Source organism: Fusarium phalaenopsidis (genome assembly GCF_050370095.1).
Source record: "Fusarium phalaenopsidis strain FUZ10S chromosome Unknown contig_32286, whole genome shotgun sequence".
In the NCBI taxonomy this organism is placed as follows: Eukaryota; Fungi; Ascomycota; class Sordariomycetes; order Hypocreales; family Nectriaceae; genus Fusarium; species Fusarium phalaenopsidis.
The window spans coordinates 2921849-2936846 of record NW_028145413.1 but is presented as its reverse complement, the minus strand read 5'-3'; the positions used below and the strand labels follow the sequence as shown (position 1 = coordinate 2936846).

General features: G+C 55.3%; 2 protein-coding genes across 2 annotated transcripts; one reads left to right on the top strand and one right to left on the bottom strand.

Annotated features, from left to right (window-relative positions):
• Nucleotides 1-449: 449 nt before the first annotated feature.
• Nucleotides 450-1884, top strand: LRP88_03191 (proteasome regulatory particle base subunit RPT3; the record flags this gene model as incomplete). Its single annotated transcript, XM_083239821.1, has 4 exons — nucleotides 450-604; nucleotides 662-703; nucleotides 761-859; nucleotides 915-1884. The coding sequence occupies 4 exons, from the start codon at nucleotides 450-452 to the stop codon at nucleotides 1882-1884; spliced, it is 1266 nt and encodes a 421-aa protein (XP_083104951.1).
• Nucleotides 1885-3316: 1432 nt separating this feature from the next.
• Nucleotides 3317-4753, bottom strand: LRP88_03190 (vesicle coat protein; the record flags this gene model as incomplete). The annotated part of the gene is made up of 1 exon (XM_083239820.1): nucleotides 3317-4753. The coding sequence occupies one exon, from the start codon at nucleotides 4751-4753 to the stop codon at nucleotides 3317-3319; it is 1437 nt and encodes a 478-aa protein (XP_083104950.1).
• Between the last annotated feature and the right edge of the window lie 10245 nt (nucleotides 4754-14998).

Genomic DNA, 14998 nt, shown 5'->3' with positions numbered 1-14998 from the left:
GTCCCCACGCATCGTGGAGGCCAGCCAAACTCCGATAATCGGCCAATCACGTTTCCCAAATCACGCATTTGGGGTGTTGGAGCCTGGAGCCTTGCAGCACTGCGATCCACCTCGCCCTGCGTGAGTTGGGGTTCGTGGACCAATCAACGTTGCCAGGGATGGGCCTTGATGGACGGGCTGTTTGACGTCGTTGGGTCACGTGCTAAGCGCAGAGCTCCAAGCTCAATGGTCGATGACTAAGCCCCTCCACGCGCTAGGTGACCTAGCTTCCATTGTCGTCGTCGTCGTTGCTGGCGCCTGGCATCATCTCGAAGCAGCTCCATCTCTCAACGACGACCACACTCCATCTCCCCCGACGACGATCGCATACCAGCATCTGCGCGCATCCCTATATCTGGTCTATCCGCATCTACCCTCGCACAACCTCTCGACACAGCCAAAGCGCAAACATGGGTGACGCCGCTGTCGAAAACCCGGCAAACCAGGTCCCGCCTCACAAGAGGACCGCGCACTCGACCATCCCTACCATTGACAACTTTGAGGGCGTATCAACCGACGGCGGAGACGATTATGCGAACCTCAAGAAGCTTCAGAGGCAACTAGAGTATGGAACCCGGCGGTATAGATCATGGTGTGGCGGGGGCTAATTGCTTTCGTTCAGGTATATCCAGTTGCAAGAAGAGTACATCAAAGATGAGCAAAGGTACGCAAACTCGGGAATCTCAGGCCATTTTTCTCGAGACGTTCTAACATCTTGCAGGAGTTTGAAGCGCGAGTTGGTGCGAGCTCAAGAAGAGATCAAGCGAATTCAGAGTGTGCCCCTCGTCATCGGCCAGTTTATGGAGGCTATCGACCAAAAGTATGTCTATTACCAGCTATATGGCACCCACAAGCTAACCATGTACCTTCTCAAGTACTGGAATCGTCCAATCGAGCACCGGCTCCAACTATGTCGTCAGAATCCTCTCCACCCTCGACCGCGAAAAGCTCAAGGCTTCCTCGTCTGTTGCCCTCCACCGACACTCCAATGCCCTCGTCGACATTCTTCCTCCCGAGGCCGATTCCTCTATTGCCATGCTGGGCGCCGACGAGAAGCCTGATGTGACATATGCCGATGTCGGTGGTCTGGACATGCAGAAGCAGGAGATCCGTGAGGCCGTGGAGCTGCCCTTGACACACTTCGACCTCTACAAGCAGATTGGTATCGACCCGCCCCGAGGTGTGCTACTGTACGGCCCTCCTGGTACCGGCAAGACCATGCTGGTAAAGGCTGTTGCCAACTCCACTACTGCCAACTTCATCCGCGTCGTGGGCTCCGAGTTTGTCCAGAAGTATCTCGGTGAAGGTCCACGAATGGTCCGTGATGTCTTCCGCATGGCCCGAGAGAACTCTCCTGCCATCATCTTCATCGACGAGATCGATGCCATTGCTACCAAGCGTTTCGACGCCCAGACCGGTGCCGACCGAGAGGTGCAGCGTATTCTGCTCGAACTCCTCAACCAGATGGACGGTTTCGACCAGACCTCCAACGTCAAGGTCATCATGGCCACCAACCGAGCCGACACCCTCGATCCCGCTCTCCTCCGACCCGGCCGTCTCGACCGAAAGATTGAATTCCCCTCCCTGCGCGACCGACGTGAGCGCCGTCTCATCTTCAGCACCATCGCCGGCAAGATGAGCCTCGCCCCCGAGGTCGACCTCGACTCCCTCATCGTCCGCAACGATCCCCTCTCGGGCGCCGTCATCGCCGCCATCATGCAGGAGGCCGGTCTGCGCGCCGTCCGCAAGAACCGCTACAACATCATCCAGAGCGATCTCGAGGACGCCTACTCGAGCCAGGTCAAGGGCACCAGCGACGAGAACAAGTTTGACTTTTACAAGTAAACAACAAGTCACATGGTTTTCGCGCACATGTATGTCTCCTCAACTGTACAACATGCGTCTCATCTTCCGGGCCGGTGCTGGGAAACTACCGAGGGAAAAGCCAGAGGACGGGGCGGGCATAGGTTTCGAGGAGTAGGCTTGGAGGATAGAATAGGTTTAATCAACTTCCAGCGAGGCGGAATGCCGCTAAATCTCGTCGTTTTGGCATAGAACTGTTTGTGCTGGCTCAATGTGTGATGTGATATCTATTGCTTCCCATGTCACTGCTCGGTGATCATGAGTTAGAGATCCACCTAGTAATTACTGCCTAGGAAACCAGGAAACTAGGACACAGGGAAACTGTCAATGACATGTTGAACCAAGAACAAGTTGAACGGTATCGGGATCAGGGGAAGCAAGAGTTTTGAGTGTCATCCACAGATCAACAAAAGCAACGATAGATAGACAACCTCAACATAGACACAATGAAACACTTGAATTTCCCAAAAGGTACATCGACTCCCAACAAAACGGGTATCTAGAACGAAAAAAAAATACATTCGCTTTCCCATTCCGTTACACCCTGTCTATTTGCTGTAAGGTATCTATGAACCGTTTCCCTTCATCAACCCCAACCGAAAAGAACCCTTCACATACAACCCATCCATCATCCCTTCCCATCCTGTTCCTGCAAATTCCCTGCGAGAGAATCAAGGCTAGAAAACAGGTTTCGCTTTCATAATACACTTGTCCCAAACTCCCGCTTTTCTCACAAACTTTCGCTTGGTTTTGTTTTTCCCTTTAAACTGCCTGTCTATTTTGATTCGCTCCCTGTGGCGAGTCTGAACCGTGAAAAGAAAAGAAAAGTAATCGAGCAACAAAGCAACTAACAACGCTGAAACTGGGGGATAAGTCCCGGCCAAGAAGACGAAAAGCCGGGAGAGGAACGCCGCGTAACCCTTTCAGATGTAAAAGTACAGTCGCACGAGGCTCTTGCCTGGGTCGGCCGCTGGGGTATATCTTTCTTCCCTGTCTCGCGGAAAGGTGGACGCAGCGCAACCAGAGAAACCTCGTCGAACATTTGCAAACGCGCAGAAGATAGGCCACAGGCCTTGTGGCGACTTTAGCTATTCGCCAAAGTCGCTGCTCGTCATCATCATTACCCATTAGCCATTACCATTACCATTACTCATGCGTCCTCGTTATCTTGGTCCAAAGCTGACAGGAGATGCCAGGTGCAAAAATGTGAACCGGATGTGCACCCGGCCCAGAATGATTGGTCAAGGAGGTGAGAGTAAATAATGATGAGGCTGTGGGAAACCTATAGCAAACCGAGGCCCCTCAATAAGCGATGTGATATTGTGACATGCCAGGGATCGCCCAGGTCAAGGGGTTGGTCGGTCAAGCCAAGGACAAAAACGTATAGAGCATGCCCGTGGGCATGAGCTGCTCATTACGAGCTCAGAGTAACACCAACTTCAAATAGGAGGTGAACAAAGCGGCTGTGCAAGTCAAAGAAGATGTCGGGGCGTCCGACAATCTCCGCCAGGCCACGGGCTTTGGGGGCCGAGGCACCAGGGCCACCTCCCATCCTTCGGGTGAACCCGCTGCCGCCTGTCAGAAAGCTGCTTCCGCCGCGATCAGGGCCACCAGCCGACTCGACAGCCGATTGCTGAGGTGCATAGCCACCCCCGTACATGTTGCTGCCGATTGGCGAGGATTCGGCCGCCCGTTCGGCCTCAGCTTCAGCGAGCTGCTGGATCCATGTAGCCAGATCGCGGAACGCCGTCGAAACCACAGCAAATGTCTTCATGGCAAGTCTTTCCCTATGAGTGCTCAGGGCCAGAAAGGCGTAGACGCGCTTGTGGCCGCGCGCGTGGACATCGGGAATCCGGAAGATATAAGCCGTCGTGTACCCGGCCAGGGCATCACCGAAAAAGATGGGGCCGCCCGTGACAGCCGAGCCGGCGCTCTGCGTCGTGACAAACGCCGGAGAAGTCGCCGATAGGGGTGACACGGGTGTGGCCGTAGCAGGAGCCCGGGGTAACGTTTCAAACGACAGAGTACGCAGACATGAAGCGCGGATGAGGGAGAATGAGTCGGGTAGGACCGGATCGTGCGTCGAGGTATAGTCGACATAATGGACGTGGAAAGGAGTTCGGTCCGCTGACGACGAATTGCCCGTACCGGCGCTACCGCTGGAGCGTGAGGTGTTCCGTGAACTGACCGAGGGAGTCGTCCTCGTCCGCGCCCGGGGACCCTCATCCCGCTCGCCATCGGTATCACTAGACGGCTGGGAGTTGGGAGGCGACGCCTGGCCGCTAGCACCAAAAACCCGTTCCGCTGGAGCGCGTGTACGCAGGGTCGGTCCGCGGGCGTTGTTGGCGAAATGGATGTTGTTTGATCCCCCCTGTTGCTTGGGCAGGGTCATGGCGCAGTTTTCGCAAGGACCTTGCTTCTTCGTAACCGTCTCGTCATAGGTTCTTCGGAAACTCGAATCGCGTCGGGGGTGTTGGGGCGGAACCGGCCGCGGGCTATCGGGAGGAGTATCGATGGCGGACGGAGTTGCGGCAGCGCCCGAGCTAGAGGTTCGCAGCAGCGCGGCTCTCTGCGCCTGGGCATCATGTTCAGAGGCCGGCGCCGATGCGCTCCGGGAGAGGTTGAGGTTCCTCAAGGCGTCGTTCAGGGCGGCCGAGGAATGGGACGTGGGTCCAGTCGCATGCGCGCTGGATCGGGGTCGGGCATCGGCAGGGTCTATGCCATCCTCGCAGCAGATGGTACATGGCGCCGGTAGGCCCTCAGTGACCATCAGAGGGGTCGGGCCATGGAGGTCGCAGTAGTGAGCAAGACATAGCTGGAAAGATGACATTAGCTGTTGTGTCTTGCGCATGTGTAACCGAGGCGAGTCGGCGCCGGTGCAGAGCAGGTGTCAAAGAAAAAGAGTGCGCAGATGGCTAAAGGGGCAGTGATTACAGCAACAAAGGGATGGTTTTGGGGTGTGATTTCAGATCAGAGAGCATGACGTTATGGTACTGTAGGTGTTGCAGGGATAACCGTTTAAGGATAGAGTAGACGGGAAGGGTCGCAAAGGGGTTGTGGTGGGAGGCATGGTATGGTATTATAGCTGGGCAGAGCAGAGGCAGAGATATCTCTTGTTTGTCCTTTTGCTTTGTCTTGTCTTGGTTGCCCTCTCTCGTCCTCATCTCGGCAACGGGCCGCTCTCAAGGTCATGGGGCTGGAAGTAGGGAAGTGAGGTGGCACTCGGTGAGTTGGGATTCCGAGGGGGAGGAACTTGATTGCTCGAGGCATCGACGGAGCCGGTTCAAGGGCAGGGCAGTCAGAGACTCAGAGTCGCGCGGCGAGGCGGTGTGGACGTATGTGCATGTCTGCGTGCGCCTGTGTATTGTTCGTGTCTGGGCAAGGGTGTGGGCACAAGTTTGCGCGTGGGATGGGATAGAGGGTGTGTGTGCGTGTCAGACAGCGGGCGGCGGCTCGGGGGCCATTAGGAGGCACGGCAGACGGGCCGTCGACGGGCAGGCAGCCGGGGGTGCTTGAGGGTGTGGCAAGGAAGGGAGGGTAAGGGGGACAGAAGCAAGGGAAGCCGAGTGAAAAAAGGCCGATGTCAAGAAGCAACGTCGATGAGAGACAAGACATGGTCGCCCAGTGTAGGGGTGAGGCATGATATATGATACATGTGGGTATGGTATGCTGGGAGTATCAAGATCTCGGAGTGTATGGTCTGGACCCAACAGGACGGTCATGTTTGAGCAGGTGCAGAGAAACAAAGGCTGCGTCGCGATATGCTTGGCAGGGATGTTTCCTGGGAGCCAGTCGAACAAGGCTTCGGACATCCAGCCATACATCCACCCATGCTAAGGGCATGGCATGGCATGGCGTGTGATGCCCTCACCGAACCAGGGCGTCGGTCAAACAAGCCCAAACAAGGGAACGTGGAGTGAAGAGAGTGCAGAGCGAGGAGCGTGGAGGGTGCAACGTCGGACGTGGCAGGAATTGGCATGTGGGCAACAATAGGACGGTCATGATGGAAGGTTTGTGTTGTACACTTACAATGTATGTCATGACGTATCGCCTTGGTGATCGAATCGCAGCACCGGAACGAACGCTTGGGATTATCGATTGGACGAGGATGCGAGATATGAAGGGGTATGTCTTATCGCACAGTGAGACACAGCACAGCACGCCGAGCTGTAAGCTGGAGCTGCGAAGACGGTCTCGGGCGACACGACGACGGGCAGCTGAAGTACTGTACCGTAGGTATGTATTGTCGGGGGAGAAGAGAGAGCACGAGCAGGGGGGCGAAGGTTGAGGGAGGGCGCAGCAGTTACTAGTAGCTGTAGCTGTAGGGGTAGCTGCTTGCTGAAGATTCCCGGTGCTTCGATTGATTGCTTGCTTGCTGGCGCGGGCGCGGGGGCTGCTTATTTGTCCGGTTGCTGTTTGCTTGACCTGCTTGCCCCGGGTCTGGCCAGTCCGGGGAAGCTCGACCGTTATAGGTGGCACACAGCACGTGCGCCAAAGACACAGCGTGCGATTGCTCCAGGCAAGTCTTGACGGGACCGGGAGGGTCGACGTGAGGGAATGTTATCAACAGAAACCGAATGAGCGCGGGGGATCCGGAGAAGAAAGAATCCACAAGCAAGCAGGCGCAAGAGAGGGGCAATTAAGAAATGAGTGAGAGAGGGGAAACCAAGAGGGGGAGGAAGATGGATGGTGGAAGAGGATTCGTTCCAGCGGAGAGGAAGTCGTCGGCGGCGGAAAGTCGCGGGTTACGGGGCGAAAGTTTGGAGGCGCGAGAGGATAAAATAGAAGCTCCGGAGAATTAAGAGACCGTGAATGAGACTTTTTGGATGTTGGGACCAAGAGAAGCTGACGGACGATTCGACGGAAACGACGGACGGGTCAAGGTTTGGGACCAAGCCTTTCGAGATGCAGACGAAAAAGGGATGGGATGATGATGAGGGAAGATGAGATGGAAGATGAGATGGAAGATGGTGAGGAGAAAGGGGAGTCAAAGTAAGTTGGAATTGATCTCTCCTTTCGTCAGTCCATCCCGTCCGGCGGTTCTTTTTTTTTCTTTTTGTTTTTTTGGGAGGAGTGTTTGCTCTTGAGCAAGGAGTTTGTTAGTTTTCTTCTCTCGTCTCGGGTCAAACTCGCGCGGCTGCGGGGGGTGGGCGTTTTTTAATATGGAAATGGAAGGGCCGCCGCCGCTTCTGCTGGCTCGTGAACCTGTCCTGCCTGCGAAACCGTTTGGGCAAGGGACATTTGATCCCGGACATGGGATGGGGATGTGGACATGGGGGAACATGCTTCCACGAGGTGGTGGGCGTTGGCGTTGGCGTTGGGTGTGGGATGGCGGGCATGGGATGGGATGGGATGGGATGCTGCAGTACCGGGAGGTCCCAGCGAGTTCCATTATCCATGCTCGCCCGTCGAATAATGGACCCAAAGAGCCAGAACCAAGCAAAGAAAGAAAAAATAAAAAAGTGGGTGGCCCGCGCTTCCTTTTAGTGAGGGGACTGCGGCGGCGCCCAGTGGAAGTGGAGTCCCGCCGTCTTTTGGGCCGATGCGAATCGGGCTTGGGCTGGATTCTTAGCTTCTGGTCTAGGGTAGTTCAGTGCAGCACCCGGCACCGCCAGAACAAGACGCCAGCAACGGCCAAAGTCCAAGCCAAAACAATTAAACAGCCCCCTGTGTGTATGATATTAATCGAGTTGGGCATCATTGAAAATCAAGGGTTGAGGTTTCTGGAAATGAAGGTGTGCAGCGGCCTATATCGACAAGGGCGAGCTACTATAGAAGGGCTGTGTGTGCTGCATGCATGGACCTCTCGATAGCATCAGCAACTAAATTGCTTACATACCGTCATTGTGAGAGGAGGCTCAAGCTGGTCTTCCCTCCACTGTCCCACTAGCACATGTCGGCTTCTCCTTCAATGACGAATGGACTGCATCCCAGACGGGAAACCCAATAACTTCACCGCAAGAAACGTTTCAAGGTCAACAATATGCCTCATAGACGGAACGGAACAGTCCGGTAATCGGCGGAAAGGCCTGGAAGCCATCGACTTTCACATGAATGGAAAAAAGACTAGGTTTGTAAACGCTCGCTCCACAACGTGAAACCAAGGAGAAGAGCTGCAAAACAGACAGAGCCCAAATCCGTCGTAATAGGGGTCCTCCGGTTGGATCCCGACCCCCGGCGCAGTGGGCTCTCCGTCCTCTTGCTCTAGTATCCGGCTCTTCCAACAGTTTGCCAGCTTCCCATCAAAATATCCATGCTCACTCACTCTCCGAGGGTCGGCCACAAAAGCCGCCAGGGGGGAGGATCAGAGTGGGACCTGTCTTGTCGCTAGCCCAGCCAGCCAGAGAGCCAGTCAGAGAGCGAGACGGGACTGGAGGGCGTAGAGTCGCGGGCGGGTTTTTCTAGTGTCAAGTCGCTAGCTCCGCCAAGACCGTGTGCCATGCTCTTGGTTGACACCGAGTGTTGACCAAGTTCCTACTGTGGGCTAGCGGAAGGGCTAGAAGCTCTGGGAACGTGTGAGCAAGAGAGGATCGAGTTAGGTAAGCGGAATGCATCGACGGGGGCAAATATAGAGTACTGTAACAGAAATCGGCGGCATGAACGAAACAAGGTGGGTTGGGGCAAGGCAAGGCAAGGCGAGAGAGTCTGGAGCGCAACAGGCGAAGGGGAGCGGAGCTCCATCCAGCGGGCAGCTAGCTAGCCGTGAGGGGGGAGTCCCGATGCTGAGGCACTATGGAGACGGATGGAGGTCGGGACTCGTGGATAGTGGGATCCACTCGTCGCGTGCGCCGGTTGAAGAGACGATGCCAGGGGTCCTGCGTGCGTCCTGCGTGCGTCCTGAGCGGGTGATTGATGTTGGTGATGGGCGGAGGTGGTGGGCATTGGATCCATCCATTCACGGAGCAGCGGTAGTTGGATGGATCCCATCCCCAATCGTCAACGTCCAGTGCTTACTCCGTACCTTAGCACGCTGTATCGTGCCTGTTCTGTACCGGGTCGCGGGCGAGCTTTGTTGAAAGAGTACGGATCGTCGGATGGGAGCCGACGGACGACGGGGAACCGAGAGAAAGAAAGAAAGAAAGAAAGAAAGAAAGAAAGCCAGGGACTTTTCAACGGGTACTGTAACCTCGCAACCTTCTTTTTTCCCCTCCTTCTTTTTTCACGATGTGTTCAAGAACCGAAACCCACCTATCACTAACGGCCTCTAGTCCAAATGAGTAGTTTACGATTGTCATGATGACAACAACATCTGCATCACGGCACCCCCCCCTCGTCGCATTGACGATGCCCTCGTCTGTGCCACCCACAGGTTAAACACTTTTCCTTCACGATGGTTTCTGACCCAGGCCTTTCTGACGAGAATATGACAATCTCCAGGGAAAAAAAAGGCCTGTTTGACCTGTAACTGCGACAAGCAATATGGGCTGAGTGAATGACCGCTCGGGGCGCATACAGCACAAGTCCCTGCATAGACAGAGCTCGAAAAAGAAGCAAAAAGATCGCAAGCTGGTCTCTTCGTCTTTCTCTCTTTCGGTTCCGAACCAGTGGGCACTTGGTCCGCCGACGCGGATACGATACGGAGCGGCGATGCTGGGATTGGGCGGGAATGGATAGTCTATCCTGGGGTGGATAGGCGCAAGAAATCGTCGGATCGACCACAAAAGGACCCCAAACCCGTGAGGAGCAAGGCAGGGCAGGGGATTGGGGTCGAGCTTGCGAGCTTGTGACAGTCTTCCAGAAGACTTCGGCGAACAAGTGCCTACTGGAGACGAGTGGGTCAGGCGAGAGAGATCCATGGAGAGTCGAGTCTGTAGGGAGAGACTTTTTTGGCCCTTGGCTGGCTGGATGGGTTTCATCCCAACTCCACCATGTGCGTACCAACCAGGGTGTATGTTGCATGTTGCAAGGGGGGAATCAGCGATTGATTATTGATTGATTGATCTTGCTGTGTCATGTTTCTTTTTTTGGTCTCTTCAGCATGATGGCATTCCTTTTTCGACCACAATGTCACATTGCCGGGCTCTTCAACTGAGTCAAGAATTGACAGGTAACTTACCGCATTTCTTTTCTGGGCAAATAGCCCCAATGCCGTGGATCATTACAGACAGGGCCCTGCGACGGTGAGGCCCAAAGAGTACGGGTTGTTGAACATTCACGGGGGGAGAAGCGCGGATAAGGTAGGTATCATCGGCGTCATTTGATTAAGCGACGGACATTACGGACGTCAAGATGAGCCCACGACACGGTCAACCCCTGGAGGGACAGCTTTCAGTCAGGGCTGCAAAGACGAGGTCAAGGCGCTTGCATCTCCCGGGTCCCACGATCGCATCCTTGCAGCCCACGCGAGGTGTCGAAGCAAAAGGCGCAGCAGCCAGCAGCAGCCAGCAGCAGCCATCCAGTGGCAGCTTCTTGATGGTTGGATGGAGGGACGCATGTTGGGCGTTGGGTTTTATGCCAGGGGTATTTCTCCTGCGCGCGCGCGCACGCACCGACCTCGTCGTATGTCTATGGAACTCGGCCTCGTGGCGGGATAAGGAAAATGTCAATGTTTCGTTCGACTGGGGCCCCGGAGAACTTGTGACAACCGACCGGATGTTTCCGTACTTGCTGTTGAGAAGACGGAGCGGCATTCCGCTCTCTTCCCGTCAATGTTGATGCTCTGCCTGCCTAGGTAGGCAGGTTGCGGAAGCAGGATACGGAAGACTGGTCCCGACGGATGCGTCTTCGTCTTGGCGATGAGGCAGAGCATCAGCAGCCAGCGCAGATCACCACTCTTCATGCCCAGCCCAGCCCAGCCCAGGCCCTGCAAGTTGGCATCACCCGCATCTTCATTAAAGTCGCCGAGCTTTTGTTCTTGTCAAATGAAATATCATGTAGGCCCGACCAACCGAGGGCGCGGGTTCCGCGGGCTCGCAACCCCCCCTGTCAACCTCTCCAAACTTCCCAGGTTTAATAGACCAATCGCGCGTCGAGCGAATCGAGAACGTCTCCAATCTATCCGCAACTGTCCTCTCACAACTCCAGCTCCCTCGACACGAAACGCTTTGCCTCTTTACATCTCAAACGTCATGCCCGACGAGATACTTGACGTCGGCTCGGTTCGGCTCGTCCCCCTTTCTGCACTCTTCTGAGACCACTCACTCACTCGCTCATCTGAACCTGGCATCTAAACACGCGCCCCCTGACGGCAACGCCGAGGGGTGCACCCGTCATCCATCATCTCGACTCCCGCCGTTCATTCATTCCCATCGGCTAGTCGCCCCGGCGATCGCTCTCCCTCTTGCTCACCGCCCTCTCCACGTCCTTGATCGTGCTCCCCACGTTTCCTCGTTGTTTCTTTTCCTGTCTCTCGCTCGCAAGCCACAACAGCCATCCCTTCCGCTTCTCCGGGAGTCCGGGGGTGTAATTGGAGCCCTGAAATGCTCACGAGGGAGATGGGAGAAAAAGCAAAGACGCGGTTTTGTCGTCTTCACGCCCCCACCGCGGCCGCGTGCCCGCACTTCACGCAAGGATAGGTTTCCCAAGACTCACTCTGTCGGTCCCGAGGCATGGAATCGCGCGCTATCCCGGCTGAACACGCCAATGGCGTTCCCATCTCTGGGTAACGATCGGTACAGCTCGTGAACTAGTCGGCGGTGTTGATCCTCCAAGTGGAACATGGCAAACAAACATGACAAGTCGCTTTCCTTATCTGCACGGTGGATCGTCTTCACAGGAATCAACCTTGTTTTTAAAAGCCTTGGGGGTCTCGCTCGGTGTCGCGCATTGCTTGTTCGCGTTGTCGTCTCTTCCCTCCACGGCGATCTCTTGGACCCCCCAGCTGAAGCTGGCTATCGCGGTTCCAGCGGAGAGGAACTTGGTATGCCACCCTTGTCGACAACTTATGACATGTCGTTCAGCAGTCTTGAAGAGCCGGATAGTTCCAGATCATCGACGGTACAGCTACAAGCCGAGGACGCCAGTGACATGCGTCTCATCAAACTACGTAAAGTGTGATGCGGGTGCCGAATATCGCAGTGTCATAGCTTTGTTCTCTCAAGCCTCATCCCACTACAGGCTCATATCAACTTCCCCTTCGAGGTTCCGCCTTGGCCTCACAGGGGAATCCGCAGAAGAAAGCAATCGAAAGCTCTCGTATACGAGGCTGGGCAGTTCCTCACTTTGCTATACATCACCTCAAGGGGTCGATGGCCGCGATTCCAGAGCGAACAGGTCTTACATGTTGGCAGAGTGATGCGGGTGATGTCTTGGGAAAGCATCCGTGCGCTTTGTCAGCTGCTCGCTTCCTCGACATCATAGCTGAGCTTGTCGTGTGACTTGTTGACTTGGATGCCTTCTGACAGTCTCCTTGTGCCGGTTGGACTCTGGTGGACTTGTCTAGGTGGGACGTCCTCTGCCCTCTCCCATTCCTTCTATCCCTCTCCTTCATACTTTATGCTGCAGGGGGCAGCTGAAGTCTGCTCTCGGGTAAAGTGGCTCCTCTGGGCTGTCTGGATATCGTGCGCAGGGCAATGATTGCTGCTGCGAAAATTGCAACCCTACCGGTTACACAGAGTCACTAGACCTTGAACTCTCAAGGAGCAATGGCGGGCCTCAAACAACAAGCCGATGGTAGACCGATGGTTCACTATTGATCTGGACATGGTTTCAGATCTTGAACCCAGCTGGAGCTGACACAGGGCAAACTTGACCCAGGCCGCACAGTGGTGTTACGAAGCAGGGAGAAAAGCCCATTAGCCGTTTGGTGGAGGCGACAGTCATCGAGTCTCGACAACTTTGTGAGATTGCGCAACCAAGCAAACTCCACCGTGGACACAATTTCTGCCTGCACAGCTTGGTGCCTGCAAAGATCCATATATCGTGGCAGGCAGAACATGCAACTCGGGAGGTCATCATCAGCCCTACCAGGCACCGTCGCCAGCGGCATTGGTCGGATGTAACGTTGGTTGTCGATTAAAGTAAAGACGGCGCCAAACTGCCTAAACTATGCCAATGTTAGCTCGAATTCTTGTTCAAACTGCTGATGGCCTTGATTTGAGGTGTTTGACATTTACCCGTCGTTTGGGTCTATGCCCGTTCCTGCTGCCAGTCAGACTGCTGCCTTTGACTCGAGCCATTCCAGAGGGATCCATCCACATGGTCAGCTTTGACTGTCAGAGAGTGGGTGGTGATTGCAAACATGACGGATACTGTAGGTCCATACAGTATGGTCGAATGTTGCAAAGTGTCTCTGGATCGAATCTGGAAATGTCCGTGTAAAGATAACAAAGGTGCAAACGAAAGCACATGTCCGTGTCCCGATAACACGCCGAGCCTCAGATTGGCCACCTCCCCGGAAAGTCCTGTTGATCCGTGTGTCGGGTCCCGGCAGTTGGATGGTTTCCATTAATGCCGGTCGCCGATGTGTGGGTGGGCTGGCTCGCCCGGGTAGAGTGCAACACCGTACGATATGACCTTGAGGCCGCCCGCGAGAGAAGAGTCTCCCAAGGAAGAACCTGATGTTTGTTGATACTGCATCTGTAACTACTTCCATCGTAGTTGAATGTGGATACAAAAATCTGGAAAAATGATGATCAATGTGCGAACCGCCGACTCAGTTGTTGACACGCTCAAGTTGCAGGCTTGTCCGTGGCAAAGCACCATCCAGCCAGGCTCATGTCGCAAGCCGCCGCCTCACTCTCGTCAGGCTGTTTCTTACAGGTCAACTTCAAGCTGAGGCCTCTGTGGGCCTGGGGACCCTGGTTCATGCCTTTGGCCAGGCTCCTCAACAGAGAGGTCAAGCCCGGACTTGGACCCCCTTGAGGCCGGAGATATCCGGCCTCGAACCACTCCCGAACCCGAAAGGTGATGTGTTTGTCAAGAAAGGCTCAAGTTTCCGTCCTGTAGCACCTCACCATCTTTGTCCTCTCCGAGACCATCTATGTCCTACACAACAGGCGTCGTCACGGACATGTGTGTTCGTCCGTTTGAGGCCCCACCGTGGGAATCGCAGGGCGAACCAGCTCTCCACCACATCGCTGATTCCCAGCCCCAGATGGCGGACTCAGTGGGTTTCTTAGCGGCTCACAGCTGCTCTCAGTGGCTGGTTTCTGGCCCCCAGCGGACTCTATCACCCCAGGCGGCCCCGCGGGATGCAGCTCGGCGGCGACTGGCCTGTGCTCACCGAATCGATTGGAGGCGGAGTCATGATACCGGTTCAGCCTTGTCAGATAGACAAGACGATAGTCGATACGAGAAGGGAGCCTTGGGGGATGGCTGGAGTCTAGACGACATGTCAGTGTTGGAGGTCATTGAGAAGGCTGGGCTGTTTGATGGTCTGCCCGAGACAAAGATTCCAAGTCGACAAGAAACGCGAGAGGTATCAACAAATAAGTAGAGCGAAAAGCAAGCAGCCACGCAACGTCAAAGGTTGAAACCGTCCCAGCGGAGCGTTGCGCATGAATGGTGAGCCCGTCTCTTTGAATCTCACGCGGCCAGCCAGGCAGCAGCCAATAGAAGTCCCCGATTCACCTCAGAGGCGCCCCAACTCACCCAATGCGCCATTGTCCCGTGGCAGTGCATGAGGCAACCGCCCTTGGAGGGGAAACTGACGGGAGACAAGGAAGAGGACAAGGGGATATGTACAGTACCAACGGGCACGATGTGGATGTGGAGAGGCTGGCAGTCACTTTGTTGCTGTTGTTGAACAACCAGGCTGTCCGAATGACTCCCAGCTTTATTAGCACTTGCTAGGTTGAAGGCCGATCCAGGGTCGAGGTACAAATGCGGCTGCAGGTGTACCACATTAAGGCTATCTGTTAGCAGGGCGTTTCAGGTATCTCGAACCAAGCTTTAAGTACCTACCCTTGTGAAGCCGTCAGACCCCGTCTTACCTTCCTGTACATCCACCTGTGTGCGCCATGGAGAAGTAGCAGGTCGCAGGTCGCAGGTAAGGCAGGCAGGCAGGTGCATGCGGCGTCGGAGAGCACACGGAGCCATTGGCTGCCTGGAAAGTGAACTTCAAACAACCTTGGAGGTCCCTTCAAAAAGACCGTCTCCCTGTTGCCTCAGGGCGTCCCGCACTTCTTCTCTCCTTTCCCTCTTCTTACTTACCTTG